Source organism: Branchiostoma lanceolatum, chromosome 11 (assembly GCF_035083965.1).
Source record: "Branchiostoma lanceolatum isolate klBraLanc5 chromosome 11, klBraLanc5.hap2, whole genome shotgun sequence".
NCBI lineage: Eukaryota > Metazoa > Chordata > Leptocardii > Amphioxiformes > Branchiostomatidae > Branchiostoma > Branchiostoma lanceolatum.
The window spans coordinates 5,387,478-5,402,987 of NC_089732.1; the positions used below are offsets into that span (position 1 = coordinate 5,387,478).

The following is a 15,510-nucleotide window of genomic DNA, read 5'->3' on the forward strand; positions in this document are numbered from 1 at the left end:
AACTACGGTTGGACGAAATGCAAAAATGGTCTCCCGTGGACCCCAATCGTGCCAATGGTATATCTCACGTAGAAAGTCCCACCTAGCTAATTGCGTCGAAGCTTAAAACAAGGTGGGAAAAACCCGACATTACGAATGGGAAAATCACATCATTGTTATCACCCTTACAAGACTACCGCATTTACGCGTGACATTATCACGAAACGTTTCTGGAATCCGTACATTGTAGGTCATTGCCGCCGGCGGGTGTTACCCCATTGACCAAAAAGGTGTATCCCACCAGGAAAGTCCCACCGTCATTGCAAATGGCGTCAAACCTTAAAATAACTTTGGGCCAGTTGGGGGAAAACCTAGACAGAATGAAATCGCTACAACCACCAACATATTTTTCAGGTGATTATCTTCGCCGAGGTTATGTTTTCGGTTACGCCAGCTGTTGGGTGGGTCTGTATGTATGTATGTATGTTTGTCTAAGATTTGCACAAGTAACCTTGGCCAAGAAGGTTATATTTTTACATTGCTATTCTACAACACTAATAGAAGCAAGCTCACCCCCCCCCCCCCGTGTTGTTGATACTCGGAATTTGAGGCTTTAACATCTTAAGTCTAAAGAAATAAGACAAACTTCAGGACAAATACTGCAATTGTCTTTAATGATTGCTTCTTGGAAACTGGTATCCCTACATTAGTTATTTGCTGTTCTCATAATTTTAAAAGTTGTCATGTTAAATGCACACAGCACAACTTACAACTTTCATTATCCACAAAAAGCTTTGTCATGATTGAAATGATAATGTTGAGTTTTCTCAGATATTCAATACAATGTGAATTCCAAAATACTAACAGTATGTGACAAACAGTATCCTAGACCCAGAAACAAGAATCTCTGAAATAAACATATATGTAGTAGTAAAATATCATTACATTCATCAATATTACTTGGCAGCTGTTGGTTGATTTTTTTTCCTTACTGCTTGTCTGTGAACAAGAGAACTAAAACAATTTTTCGGAAGATTTTTTACAAGCATAACCATCCTGTAGCACTGAGGACAATGCTGCTTTCACAGGGTTCAAGCTCTTCAAGTGCTACCCATTTGCATATTGAAACAAACAAACAATATACTTTTTTTTATTGGCAAATGTAATGTTCACAACATAACTTTATGTTGGCATGAGACTTCAGTGGTATACATGTATGTATACACACATTGTTAAAGGGTATTTAATATGATTATCGTATCATATCATACCACATATAACATTGGAAATAGATGCTGAATTGAATCCATGGTCTCTCCTTCTATGCAGACAGTGTTTCCAGTTTCTTGACTAGGATGTCTGTACCAGCGACCTTGATGTTCTTAAGCATTGTCTTCTGTGGCTCCAACTCCTTCTGAACCCTCTTCACAACTTCTGGGATGCCAGTATCTAGCAGACTGTTAACACATCAGAAACATTTTAAACTTGTTAGAAGAAAAGCCAAGGAAATCTCTGATAGCTGTCATTTTACTGATTGAGAGGCCAATACATTCTATTCACCATATGTCAAGATGTTAGAAATTCTTCCAATGACTGTAAAAGCTCATGATCCCATACTGTACACTCTTGTATCAGGTAGATTAGCCTTATAAAACTGTAGTTTTAACTTAAAAGCACCTGTGCAGTTGATGCCATTACTTTGTACCTTGCAAAATTGTTGTGCAATAAAATTTATTATTATTATTACTATCATTATTATTAGAAACATAAATCTTATGTACTGAACCACAGGCACATCAGAGCATTGTAGCTGCAGGAAAGAAGAGTTGACTGACTGATGCAAATCAAAACTATCTAAGAGGAAATGAATAGGAAAATACATGTAGTTTCTATTTGGTTTATCTATTAGATGCAAAAAAAGCACAACTTGAGTAAAGAAGATTACTAAAGTTTGAGTAAAGAAGAATACTAAAGAAGAAAACTGAACAAATTTTATCCATGGACATTTTCTGGTAATAAGCTAGTTCACAGTTTGAAGGTCGCAGAACACAGTATTTCTCCGCGACCCCCAGGGTCCATGACGCGGGTACAAAATGTAGTTCTCAAACTCTGGAAGACTGGGTAGAAAGCTGCATGTGAGAGGCATCCATGTGTAAACTGTGCTGTGTGGTGTAGAAATATGTCGGCTTTTAGACTGTAGGATTTGGATGGTGGACCTTTTCCATTTTCCGAACTATAGAAATCCCCATAGGCCGAAAACTGTGTTCTGGTACCTTCAAGCATGTGCAGTGTGATGCATCACAGGTAATATATCAAAGTTGAAGGACCCTGAGACATAAATAAAACACATCTGGATAAAAATTGCTTAAAACTTAGGGGCCTTCATGGGGCATGCGCAGTTCAAACCGTGAGTCAGCTTATTGTACCATGGCCTTCTGTATGGCATGATGTGACCTTGAACTTGCTCCACCCACCTGACAATGACAAAGGCTCCCCGGTTGACCTTGGCCCACGATGCCATGGCACCAGGTTCAAGGTGAGACAGCAGTGCTGCAGCAAAGAACCCTGGGAAGACATGCACACAAGCCATGAATACAATCAAACTCTTAAAGTTTCAAAATAATCAATACACAGCATCTAAAACGATTTTTACAGGAATATAGTCCTACAATAATCACCAAGCAGATGTAGACAGGCAACAAAGTTGTTTCTCAATAGTGAAACCTAAACCCATGTTCAGGTTCAGGTCCAGATTCAGGGGTTCAGGTCCAGACTTATAAGTTTGGATACTCACAGTCTTGCTCATAGTCTCACTGTCTTGGCCAACATAACGATTTTGCTACCGGAAGATCTACTTGAAGAGTGACCTACTCTAACTAAGTGTAAATTTCCCCCAGACTTGAATGATTCACACACCTTCAGTCTGGCCAGCTTCCCTTTGGTTCTTGTCCCAGGTGAGCAGCCTCTTCAGGAAGAGGTGACCGGCTGGGTGTTCCACAAGGTGCATCTGGATAAACCATCAACATCAGAGGCTCTGGTTACAAATACAGTCAAACTGGGTCTAACGACCACGTCCAAAAGACGACCATCGGCTTAAGACGACCGATTTCGGTCGGTCCCAATTTTTTTCCCAAAGACACAAGCATTAAGTAATGTGTCCAGGACAACCACTTGTCTTCTGTGACCGCGACAGACCTTCTGTATGTTTATTTGGGTGATCTTTTTTTTTTTTAATGTCACAATAGAACCTTAAACTTAAATGGAATACTGTAAATGCAGAAATGTACGCAGTGGTTTTCTGTACACTGTTTTTGCGGTGAACTCTTTACCGCTTATTAAAAACCACTGTGAAAAGCTGATCCATTGACTGTAGCGCTACTATTGTTTCAAACAAGAAAACAAACCCATACTCTCCCTACCACGAAACTAAATCCGCGCAAACATTTCTGCATTAATTTTACAGAAATTTTACTTGTTTTTTTTTTAATGCAAAAGGAAGTGAACCATTACGTCAATTAATTTGTAGTTAAATTTGGTTCCAAACATACCTACATGTCATACATGTGCAACTAGTGTATTCAGTCCACATTGAATCTATCTTTTTCCAACATTGATAAATAGAATAATGAACATTTTTTCAATATTCTGATGCAAAATCCGAATTCTTTTGGCCACGGCTTTATTCCTAACCACTTATGTTGCAACCTGTATTTCAGAACAACTATATTACATTGTTGCGTACCTGACTTTCATCCCCATCTCTTCCTTGTGGCATGAAGTCTTCAGCTGCCAACAAGGACAAGGCCTCATAGGCTGCCGTCTTATCACCTGATGAAGCGATATAACATACATCAATTTTACTGACTTACTGAGAGAAGCTCCTATCAACCTAACAATTACAAAAAAAACTAAGGGACCCTAAAAAAATAACTTACACCACTTCCTTTCTGCCCCAAGAGCTATCTACCACCCAAAAATTAAAACCATACCATAGTATGTCCACAAAATATCACAACCAGAAAGTCCACTGCAGTACCATAGAAAGATGCCAGGTAGCCCTAAATTCTAGTCTTTGTTACAAGCTACCATTACACCAAATATGAAACCAATCCATCCAGACATTCTTGGTGGCCGACAAATAGAACTGTAGAAAACACTGCCTAAAATACAACATCCTGGCAATGGTAATTATAACAGGCTACAAAAAGAGGTAAATCTTAATGTAAAGATTCTTAACCCTTCTTACCCTGTGCATATTCCAGAGTTGCGAGTGCGACTTGACTCTGTGCCTTGTCAAACACCAAGTCTTTGGTGTGTTCGATGAAAAACCTCAGCAGGGGTGCAGACACAAACTCTAACAACTCATGTCTTCTCATGGCTGGGTCCTTCTTGCTGTTGATACAGTTGTAAAAAAAAAAAAAGGGTCAACATCATTTGGCGGAGGTATGAGGTTGTGGAACTCTAGTTTTGAGATGGATTCAAGGTTTTCATTCTGGGGCCAAACAACAAATTTGGCACAAAGCATGGGCACATACCACCAGATGTTTTTTTTTTTTTTTATACATGTTTTTATATAGGCCTTTAGAAGTAGTTCATTGAGTTCTTTGGCCATTTTAGATACACAGATAGACAGGGCAAAAATTACTTGCACCAAAACATTTTTTGCTTGCACAACACAAACCTTACCAATTAAGGGTTAATGACCCGCCCCAAGGTGTATATGGTGTCATAACGCCTGGCCATGTGCTATAACCACCGAATAAAACCACCGAGTGAGCGAAGCGAACGAGGTGGTTTTATGAGATGGTTATAGCACATGACCAGACGTTATGACACCATATACACCAAGGAAGAGGCGGGTCATTAACGTTATTATCATAAAGCTTATCCAAACTGACGCATATAAGAGTAGACAATTTCTGTTTGACGCATAGATCCCTTATACTATTAAGAATGCAGTTCAAATTCACATTTGTCCTTTTTTAACAGAAGATGATGAAGAATATGTACAACTGTTGCCTGATTTATTTATTTCAACCACACAGGATAGGAGGGTCGGTTTCAGGTCAGTCAGAAAATGTTATCATTGAAGAATCTCCCTGCAACATGACCTCAGGTAACCTGAATAGAACACAGGTTCTTTGGCCAGCAGGAAATGGAACGCGCGGAACCTTAGATAGAACGTGGTTTCTTTGGCCAACAGCAAATGGAACACGCGGAACATTTTTGGGAATTTTAAATTTGTTTCCCCTTTTTCATGTATTCTAAGGAAATTTTTTAGGAATTCTAAGACAATAAAGATTTTTTAAACAAGGTTAAGAAAAAGATTCATCAAAAAGATACCCCCTCTACAAAATGGAACGGTTGTGTTCTGGCATGACGTCAATAAGTGGTGTGTTATGGCGTGATAACAGACCACTTATTGTGGGCAATGGAGGCTTCTGATTGGTCAACGCCATCTACCTATGTGATAATACGCCATACCAATCATTTAATTACGGCCCAGCCATTCTACGACATCTGTTATAGTTTTGCAATTTACAGCAAATGTTTGCTCATTTTGCAGCTTTTTTGTACGATTCAGTGTGGCATCAAAAAAGGTTTTTTTAATGGATGAAACTTGACATGCATGTGGATGAGTCTTTAGTGCACTGCCACAGCAATTTCATGGTGATTTTATCTGTCAAAGTTCCAATCCCCTTGCCAGTCATCCTAGCCAGGCTTGAACTGATTAGTACCGGTACAGTACCAGGGTTCAAGTTGGTTGGTTTATTGCGATACCATTTAGTCGAATTACGACTAATCTTCCAGGGTTCAACATAAAAAAGTATACAAACACAGACATATATACAGAGCAAGATTAAAAGGACATAACATTATATACATGTATTTTGGACCTGTATCAAATTGATTAAACCGTACCGGTGCAGTGTACCTGAACTACCAATGTTGAAATAATGTTTGATTTTCAATAAGGACAAGAGCATGGTTGAACCGATAACAACAAAATACAGTGTACCAGTACGGTTCTACTGCTGAAATCATCATCATCTTGGCGTACCATACTGTTACATACAACCATTAAAGTTAAAGTGACCCGGGCGCCCATCTCCATTTCTATAGCCCTTGGGCCACACACATTTGTGCAAGTCACTACAGCAGGGGGCTGGTCCGCTGGTAGTGATGTGTGTCCAACTTCCATACTCTTTCCCAAATGCTGAGTGCTAAGCAGAGAAAGCAGTATGTACCATTTTTAGAGTCTTTGGTATGACCCGGCCGGGGTTCGAACTCACGACCTACCGTATGCAAGGCAAGCACTCTACCAACTAGGCCATTGCACCGGTACATAGGCCGGTACCCTATGGTTGTATGGCAGTATATACAACCATACTGCTGAAATATCCTAGTCTGTCCCACCTTGTCTCATTGCTGTCTCCCTGCTGCAGTAGTTTGACGATGTCAGGGTGGATGTGCCCCTGGTGCCGTCCACACAACAGGTACAGGAGAACCTTCCTGCCATACTGGTCCTGTACAAGGTCCGGTACATTCTGTAGCAGTTCCTGGGGAATGAGAATGGAACAATATGTTTCTCATACATGTATATGGCAATATCACGTATAAGAAACATATGGCCATGTATATGGCAATATCATGTATAAGAAACATATGGCCATGTACCGGTATATGGCAATATCATGTATAAGAAACATATGGCCATGTATATGACATAACAAGAATAGCACTACACTGGACACCAGAAGGGTGGCAAACAGTGGCGAAAGAACTGTTACAAACTTTGCACGTAAAAGAACCCAACACACGTATCGAGAAGAGTAGGGGTGACCCGGTGTGCTTGGCCAAAAACACGAGCCGTAGCAAAGCCGCATTGCACTACCACTAGCTACTTGAAAAAGCATCATGCTTCACCTCATATGAGGATGCCTTGAAACGAAAAAAAAAAATGTTACAACCTTTCATACTACACCATATTTTATAAGATAGACTAATTAGCCTAATACAATGTTATCTATGTACCAGTGAATGCCATACTTTGTACCTTGTACAATTGTTTTGCAATAAAGTTATTAATATTATTAATATTATTATAATAGCCAGCATTATCAAGCAGGACAACATATACCCCATGTGAGCCCTGTGAGCTAAAAAGGACATTTTTGGTCGGAAAATGGCCCGTGTTTTCTTGATCACTGCGTTATGTTCAGATAAGATCAGAGATTAGATAAGGTTCGCTAGTCACCAAGCCCAGTCCAAATCAAAAAAAATAAAAATAGAGTGGACTCTATGACAAATTAAAGATTCTTTCGATCATCATATTCAACAATTGTGAGGAAATATCTATCCGTACCTGCAAGATGGCCTTAGAGACTAACTTGGTGTCGTCAACGACATCAAACAGTGCCAGCAGGGTGTGGTGGGCAAACTCTTCCTGTGGAGTAAGAAAAGGACGATTCTCAACTTACAAAAGGCATTCCGTAAATAATTTCACCAGGTTGGTAGACAATAGGAGTTTTCTTTTTACACAACCTCACCTGCTGACGTTTCGGTGTCTGTCAGACACCTTCCCCAGAGCTTCTGACTGGAGTACTGCTTCTCACCGCTATATGTGGCCGAAGTAGGTGGCGCTTTTGCGGCAAGAAATAGCACTCCAGTCGAAAGCTCTTACTGCTCTGAAGAAAACTCCAATATCCTACAAAAGGCATTGCATCAAATGGCAATAAATTGACCACATCTGTCTTTTTCATTCTGATGGCAATTGGAATTAAGATAGCTAGGATTCTAGTGTTATCATATTGGTAAAAATGAAAACAGTGCTCATTTGAACAACAAAAACTAAAACAAACCTGGCAAATTTTCTGCACAAAGGTCTTCATAGTCTTGATGATGACTTTTCTATCCTGGAAGAGAGAGAGAAACCTAAATTTCACTTGAAGGTCTTGCAGGAAGAAGGTTAGAAAATTTGTTGTGACCCATTCACAGAGTCAGCCCGGATGTACCTCTCAAAAAGTATGATAATTACATATAATGTATCATTTAAAAAAACAATAAACAAGCTTTCCAATGATACAGAGGACAACGAAATTGATAACGAATCAACAGAGATATGATCTACCTAAGTTATGTTTCCATACAATAAGATTGTAAAACATAGGTAAACTGTAAGTTATGTTTAACTTTATACATTCTCTGGATGCCATAGAGTGCTGAATGTCTATTGGCCATTTGGGAGGTCAAATGTCAAAGGTTACCTTTGCTGTCCCATGCCATAGGCAGTGCATGGTGACCCTTGACCCATCGTGGGTGTGCAGAATGTGGATGAGGGACTCTCTGATGGCTTCAATCATTTCCTAAAGAATGACAGAAACTTTTTCAACACAAAAGATACACCATTCAGCACCAAGGACAGAACTGTACAGTAAACAAAAGGCCAGGTTACCCAAGATCAAACACTTTTACCTGGTCCAAAATAGTGTTACAATAACTCTTAATGCTTTTTCAACACAAAAGATACAACATTCAGCACCAAGGACAGTACTGTACACTAAACAAAGGGTAAGGTTACCCCATAGCAAACATGTTTACCTGGTCCAAAATAGTGTTACAATAACTCTTAATGCTATTGAGAATATACAATACCATACATGATGTACATTGTACATAGATAGAACCATTCCCTACAAATAACTAGCCTGAGTGCCATCCATGGTTAAAAGAGAATAGACTGAGCTAGCGGTTACTTCGGAGGATAGTACTCAGGCTAGAAATTAACACAGATGTACAAACATGACTTACTGCTCGAAGCCTGCCCTCAGCATGAGTGAAGAACTCCAGTAATGCCTTGTGTACCAGAGTGTGTTTCACCACAGTCCTAATCAAAGGATTAGAATTGCACATCAATTAACATAGATTGTTAACTTGGAAATATCTGACAAACAGCACTTTTTTGTACTTCATTCATTTAAAATACCAAGGCAACATCATATTGGTAAAAAAAAGCCAACTGGTTGTTGCCTGTACAAAAAGTGAGCATTTTCTGCTTAGAAATTATATATACTTTGATACCACAAACGTTGGAAATACAGAATTTTTTTTGGTATGGCATGTCACACTGTCCACAATCTTTGGCTGAATTTGTTGATTGCAAGAATTCGAAGAACACCGAATTTCAAAGTCGTCAAAGAGTAAAACATACTTTTGCCTGAAAAGCTTACTTATAACATTGAACTGGGCTCAGTTACCTGCGAACATTGGCAAATCCCTAAAAATTGTGCAGTGACCGAGAGGCCACTGGCCGTGTTGCTGTTGAAAATGTCCTGCTGTGTTACGTTGGTTTAAAAGACAATTTTTACCTGAATGCCACAAAGACAAGACAAGAGTTAATTCCTGTGTCACTCACTTCTCCAATAGCGGGGTCAGAGATTCCTTAAACTCTTTCATCACCAATTCCTTCTTGTCTGGGTGAAGAGTGAAGAGCTCCTGCAAAGTTGTGGTGTTAGGAGCCTGGAAAATTGGGGAGAAAGAGTCTAAAATAAGAAGTTTGTACAGCAATAACAATGTTGCCTGGCTAGTCAAATATATCTATAACCTACTGTGTACCTACAAAAAGATATCACAACTCAGAGAGAAGCATGTTCTTAAACAAAACAAGGTGAAAAGTTAATGATGTACATTCAGAAATACAATTTGACATGAAACATTGCATTATAACATGGTACAATATTAAGTTTGAAATGATCCAAGTTACAATCTTAAAGTAATTTGACCTATTTCCGACTATTATGGATGTTTAAATTTACGTGTGTAACATGTCAAGCTCCTTTGAAAAAGTTAAAGAAAGGACAAATACTTAAACATGTTGTAATGAAAAATAATTTTACAGGTCCATTTCTACAAACTGCAGTACCTTGAAGACCACATAGGTGTTCCCGTACAGTTCTTGCAACATGGCTTTCCTCTGCGTCTGATTGGCCCACTCGTTATAAGCATACTCCAACACACTGGAGGCTTCCTGGGATCGAGTAAGGCAAGTAAGAAAGTCATGATTAGGTTGGCTGCTAAACAACACATCAAAACTGGAATTTCTGTTGCAGTGCCGAGGAAAGTCGCCAGGAAGCAAATAATCGACCTTGGCCCTCGTCTTCCCAAGACCTACGAACATATCAAATATCATCACAGAGGTTCTTAAGTTATGCTGACTATAAATATCTCGAAACACACACACAGACACACGGTCAGACAGACACACCAAAAACAATATCTCCATTTTTCATGAAGGTAAATACACTTGTAATTGTTACTTAACAAAGTAATACACATCAACAGTACTGTCTGAAAGGTATTTTAGTCATCAAGTTGTATGACAAGTTTCATGAAATAGAGAAACTGCTAAGATAACAGTACTACATTCCGAACCTACCGTATGTCTGACGAGCTTCTTTATGTGACCATGAAAACTCTTCATGATTTCAGCTTTCTGCTCTTTGGACCTAGTGCAGTAAGAAACAGAAGTTGTACAATGATTAATGACAATAAATGAAATCATTGATTCATACCATGTACATTTCATAGAAGCAAGAACATACATGTAGATAGTAGAATACAGTGTATATATTTTACACACACTCAAGCAGAGATTGGTAGGGCTAGCAGAAAAAGAGGGGCATAGGGTAACAAAGTTACAATCTTCCCCAACAACCTCTGCTTGTAGAGTACTCTAAAGCATAATCCACAAATGGTACAGTACAAGAAGTAGAGTTTTCAAATTACATGCTGATACTCACCCATACTTCAGGAGTTTCCTGACACTAAACTTTGCGTATTTGGACTTGGACATATTCACCAACTCATCTGGAACAAAGAAAAGGCAGATCATTAAAGTCTGTGTGATGTAAAGAAACTGTCAGTAGTTTTCCATAAATGTGTACAATTTTCAACTCAGGTATTAGAAAGTATCAAAGCTCTACATTCAAACAGGTTTTTTCTTGTACCTCTTATTTCATTTATAAAACTGTACTTTTTGCTGTATTTACACACATCAGATGTTGTTATTCCATAAGATTATTGTTGTAATTGTACATAGCCTTTTCCTTCCCCTTGTAGTTGTATAGTTGCTTCAAGTTAGATTTTGTTACATGTAACATGCCTGAAGTGCGCAATTCAGTGTCTTCTGCTGTGCTTAGGATGCTGCCATGTATTTTAAAGTTCAATGATCAAATCAATAAACCTATGATACATACCAGTGCATATTAGAAGTCTGTGTAGAAACACCTCTTACCTTTGAGTTCTTCGAACAATGTGGCTCTCTGCTCGGGAGTGCCAAACTGAATACAACACTGCATCACCCTCACTGAGTCATGGGCGTTGGCAAGCTGTTGGAAACAAACATAGCATTTCATTTTGTTACAGAAACATTTTAACTAACCAAAAAATTTTGGATCATCGAAATTAAGAGTAGCATTGTGATACTGTAAATGCAGAAATGTTCGTGGGGATTCAATTTGACGGTAGGGAGAAAATTGAGTGTTAGCAGTGGTTTTGAGTTCGCGTTTGAAACAATACTCAATAGTAGCACTATATTCACACAAAGGAACAACTTTTTGCAGTGGTAAGCTTGTGGTAACAAGTTTACCGGTATACCGTGAAAGTGTGAACATAAAACCACTGTGACCATTGCTGCATTTACAGTACATCTTTGATCATTTATTCACCTCCTTAACCCTGCCCTTGATGAGTCCGTAGAGTTCTGTCATCAGCTTGGCTCTGGTCTCTTTCTTACAATCATGTCTGCAGAGAAAGGTGCATAGAATGACTTGTTAAGTTGTTTATAAGGCATTTTCACACACTCTCCATATCAATGATGAAGCAGGCAGGTGCTGTTGGTGTCTCTTTTTGCATTTCAGTGGATCCTTGCTCAACTGTACACAAGATTTTTGCATTTCATCGGCAAGTCTTCTTTAAGTATTCTTCAGTTCTGGCATCCCTTCTTTGAGCTGTAAACATTTGATAGAGGTTATTTGATAGGGTCAGAAGATCTTTAAATGTCCAGCAACATTTGAGTTATGATTCACAGAAATGCAATAGGGACACCAAACACAGCAAGACATCACATGGAAATTTTCACTTTGGAGTTGACAAAATTTTGTAATTTTGCATTCAACACATGGTTAAAGCTCACTAAACCATGCTTCTGTTTCAGTGTTTCAGACCAGCTTTGCACAGTGAATGTCAGGAAGACAAAAACTAGGTGAGGGTACCTTCTGACGACCTCCCAGATCTCCTTGGTCCTCTTGAGAAGTGGGTAGTTGTTCTTCAGCTGTCTACGGACTTCCTTTCGCTCCTTCTTCTTCATCTCCACAAGCTTCTGTTTCTTTTCTGGACTTTCCCCTGAACATGTTCATTTGTACCATAAAGAGATTGACAAAGAACCCTTCAAAAGACACTTAGATTTTTTACTTTGTCCTATTGATACGGCGGGGTTTTCGGCCCAGAACGCAGCGGTCCCGGGTTTGAATCCCCTGACCCCACCGATCTTGTGCCCTTGGGATCGGAAAAAGGCACTTTACACGACTTCCCTCACTCCGCCCAAGTGTAAAAACAGGTATATTATGTGTGGGTCACGACACCAGCAATAGCTGCCTGTGTCTCACATGTATTGCACTGTTGAAATTATATTATAAAATGAAATCAAAAGGAGAAAGAAATCATAGACCATCAATGGACAAATTGTTGGATCCTTTTTTCCGTCCCAAGCAATAAAAGGGAGGAAGGATGGACCCTTGATAAACTGCTGGTTTAAATAGACTTGGGTCACTTGACTATCATAGATTTGTATGATAAAAAACACAAATTACATAACTCACCACTTTCCCCTTCTTCCTCACTCTTTCTCTTCTTTCCTTTTTTCTCGGGTAACTTTTTCTTTTGTCCTGTCTTTTCTTCCCCCTCTGTAGACTTCTTAACTTTGCCATCCTTCTTTAACTTCTTGCCCTTTGTCTTCTGGTCTGTTTTCTTGAAAAGTTTGCCTCCAGCAAGTTCTTGAGACTGATCGTTGAAGGACTTGACTTTCTTGGTGGGTGGGCCAGTTGCTGCTCCTTTGGTGCGTTTAATTTTGATCTTCTTCTCTGGTTTAGTATCCTCCATTGTTAACATGTTACAGCCATTTCTTTACAAAACTGAAGAAAAATGATACAGGGATATAACAGTTAGCGAACTGAAAAGAAACTTGTTTTTTAACTACTAAAAAATCTTAGTAACGCTTAGCTAGGGAGAAAAGTACTGTACTATAATTTGACTATTTTATATTTACTTCACACATTTCTAATCTATATGAACAGTTTTAGACTATGCATGACATTGTTCCAGATGTGCTTTTTGCATAAATCGATGACTGTGATCTTAGATATTATCGTAGTTTTCAAAGAGATCAGTATGGCATAATTTGGGAGGGAGGGGGGCGAACTTCGCAAAACGGAACATGTCCCAACTTAGAATTATTCCACAATCGCGCTTATTTCCAAAGAAAACGGTGCAATTTTAGTTTAAACAGAACGATTTATGAGTATTCATGATAATTCTAAGGCAGTAAAATGTTGAATCATTCGGAAATGTGAAAAACTTACTGACAAATCCTTTCCCAATCCTGGACACTCTGTCTGTAGCACGTTGCCTCCTATGGGTTAACCTCTAACCCGGAGGTGGTACAGACAGGAAGTACTAGGGCACCGGGAGTAGGTCATAGGTTAGGAGGTGTGTCTGTGTGAGTTTGTAAAGAAGTTGTGTAAGAAGAAGGGCTTTCTTAAGCTTTTGTTGTCTTTCTGAGTCTGTCAAAGGAAGTCCAGGGTTGTGTTGAGTAGCCAGAGTGTTGTATAAGTCGTTTGTGTGCCAAGAAACCGTTGAATATTCAGCTAAGCGAAGCAAGAAACGTGAGTACACATGTTTAGATTTCTAAACTTTTTTGACGAGGCCTAAGATTATGTCGTCTTGGGTTATGAGATAATTTTTGCATAACGGGTTATACCTAGATTATCTTCTAAGTTCAGCCACGATGTGGTGTACCCAGTTCCATCGCACAAACTTCTGTGTATCAGCAGAGAATTGGATATGGCAAATGTGTTTGTGTATGTAGCATACAATTTGCATTAATTTATCCACTCTTTATGATATGTGATTAATGATTGTTTGGATTAAAAATATGATCAATCTATCTGACGTTACCACAAGAGTTTAACTTTATTCTACGCTACATGTAGTCTCTTAACTCACAGGCTTTATGAAGTTTATCAACTTCCGAACTAAAATACAGAGATTTGAAAAAAAAGTGACATTTAATGTCCACAATTATGCATGATCTGTTTGTAGCTTTTTAACACTATTAGACATATTCAACAACAAAATATAAAACGGGGGGGATTATGAAACACCAATTCAGTCATTGGTTTTTAAACTGTATTGATATCTTGTACATGTAGTACTGTACAGCTTATACTGTTTGCAGTGGTATTATTCACGATTTTTTGTGGTGAACTCTACAAAGCAAATGTGTGTGTCCAATGTATCACTACTGTACCATAGAAATGTTTCAACTGCAAACTCCAAACATTGTGAAAACCTCCTATCCCCTTCTAGCTCTACCACAGAATTTCATTGCCACAAAAATAGATACGATATATGAAGATTGATACAGGACCTGTACCCCTTCACTTTTACACTCTTTTTGATTGACCGCTCCTGGCATAGTAATACAGTTTATGTGGATAAGTGAAGACAGAGCATTCTGTTGCCTTCTCTTCATGTAGAAATTTAACAATAAAGGCCTTAATTACTATAGCCTTACAGCCACGAGGATAACCTTTGCACTCAGTGCACAAAGGCAAATATTTGCAGATATTACAAAAGGGAACTAAGTAACAGCATATATTTTGAATCATAAAACATCTATGCAAAGTGAAATATCTTAATTCATATACTGTACGAGTAGATACGGAAACACTTTTCTTACTTAGCTTAGAGAAATGTTGGAACCTATTGTGCTGTTACAGGTTGGATACCCATTTACTGAAGGCAGGGTTGATGCGCCTATGTTTGTTTGTGGTACTTACTGTGACAACGTGGCCAGTGTGGTCACACTTAGACGACTACAGAGCTCAGGAAGGTAACGTTATTGTTAATGATGTCTTCATGTAGTAGGCATGGTGGTATGTTGCCTATAGATTTTAGTATATATATGTACTATAAATTGAAACTAACTATTCTCCCAACTTTCTTCAAACTTCATGTTCAAAAGGTGTTACAAGGTGCATAAAGGTAAAAGTATGAAGTATAGCCCTGTTCAATAACAGGGTAACATAGATCTACCAGTAGCGATACCCATGTATATTCCTCACCATGGTTACAATAATGTTTAAGTTACTTTAAACCTGCAGATATTCATCTGGACCCAAAGTGTTAGCATTAAATGTATGCCAATGCAACTGCATTAAGTAGTTGCCTGTGTGTCTAATGCTTCAGCTATCA

The 15,510-nt window shown here is 38.7% G+C and overlaps 1 protein-coding gene across 1 annotated transcript; it reads right to left on the minus strand.

The window, feature by feature from the left end:
- Positions 1–1,187: 1,187 nt before the first annotated feature.
- LOC136444586 (pumilio homolog 3-like) lies at positions 1,188–13,137 on the minus strand. Its single transcript, XM_066442212.1, has 18 exons — positions 12,858–13,137; positions 12,252–12,381; positions 11,706–11,781; positions 11,273–11,366; positions 10,779–10,845; positions 10,415–10,484; positions 9,902–10,006; positions 9,395–9,498; positions 8,791–8,866; positions 8,247–8,345; positions 7,842–7,895; positions 7,346–7,426; positions 6,397–6,539; positions 4,226–4,371; positions 3,722–3,807; positions 2,896–2,986; positions 2,454–2,544; positions 1,188–1,436 (listed from the first exon to the last, which is right to left on the minus strand). Exons 1-18 carry the CDS (start codon positions 13,135–13,137, stop codon positions 1,301–1,303), a joined length of 1,929 nt encoding a protein of 642 aa, XP_066298309.1. The 3' UTR covers positions 1,188–1,300.
- Positions 13,138–15,510: the final 2,373 nt, after the last annotated feature.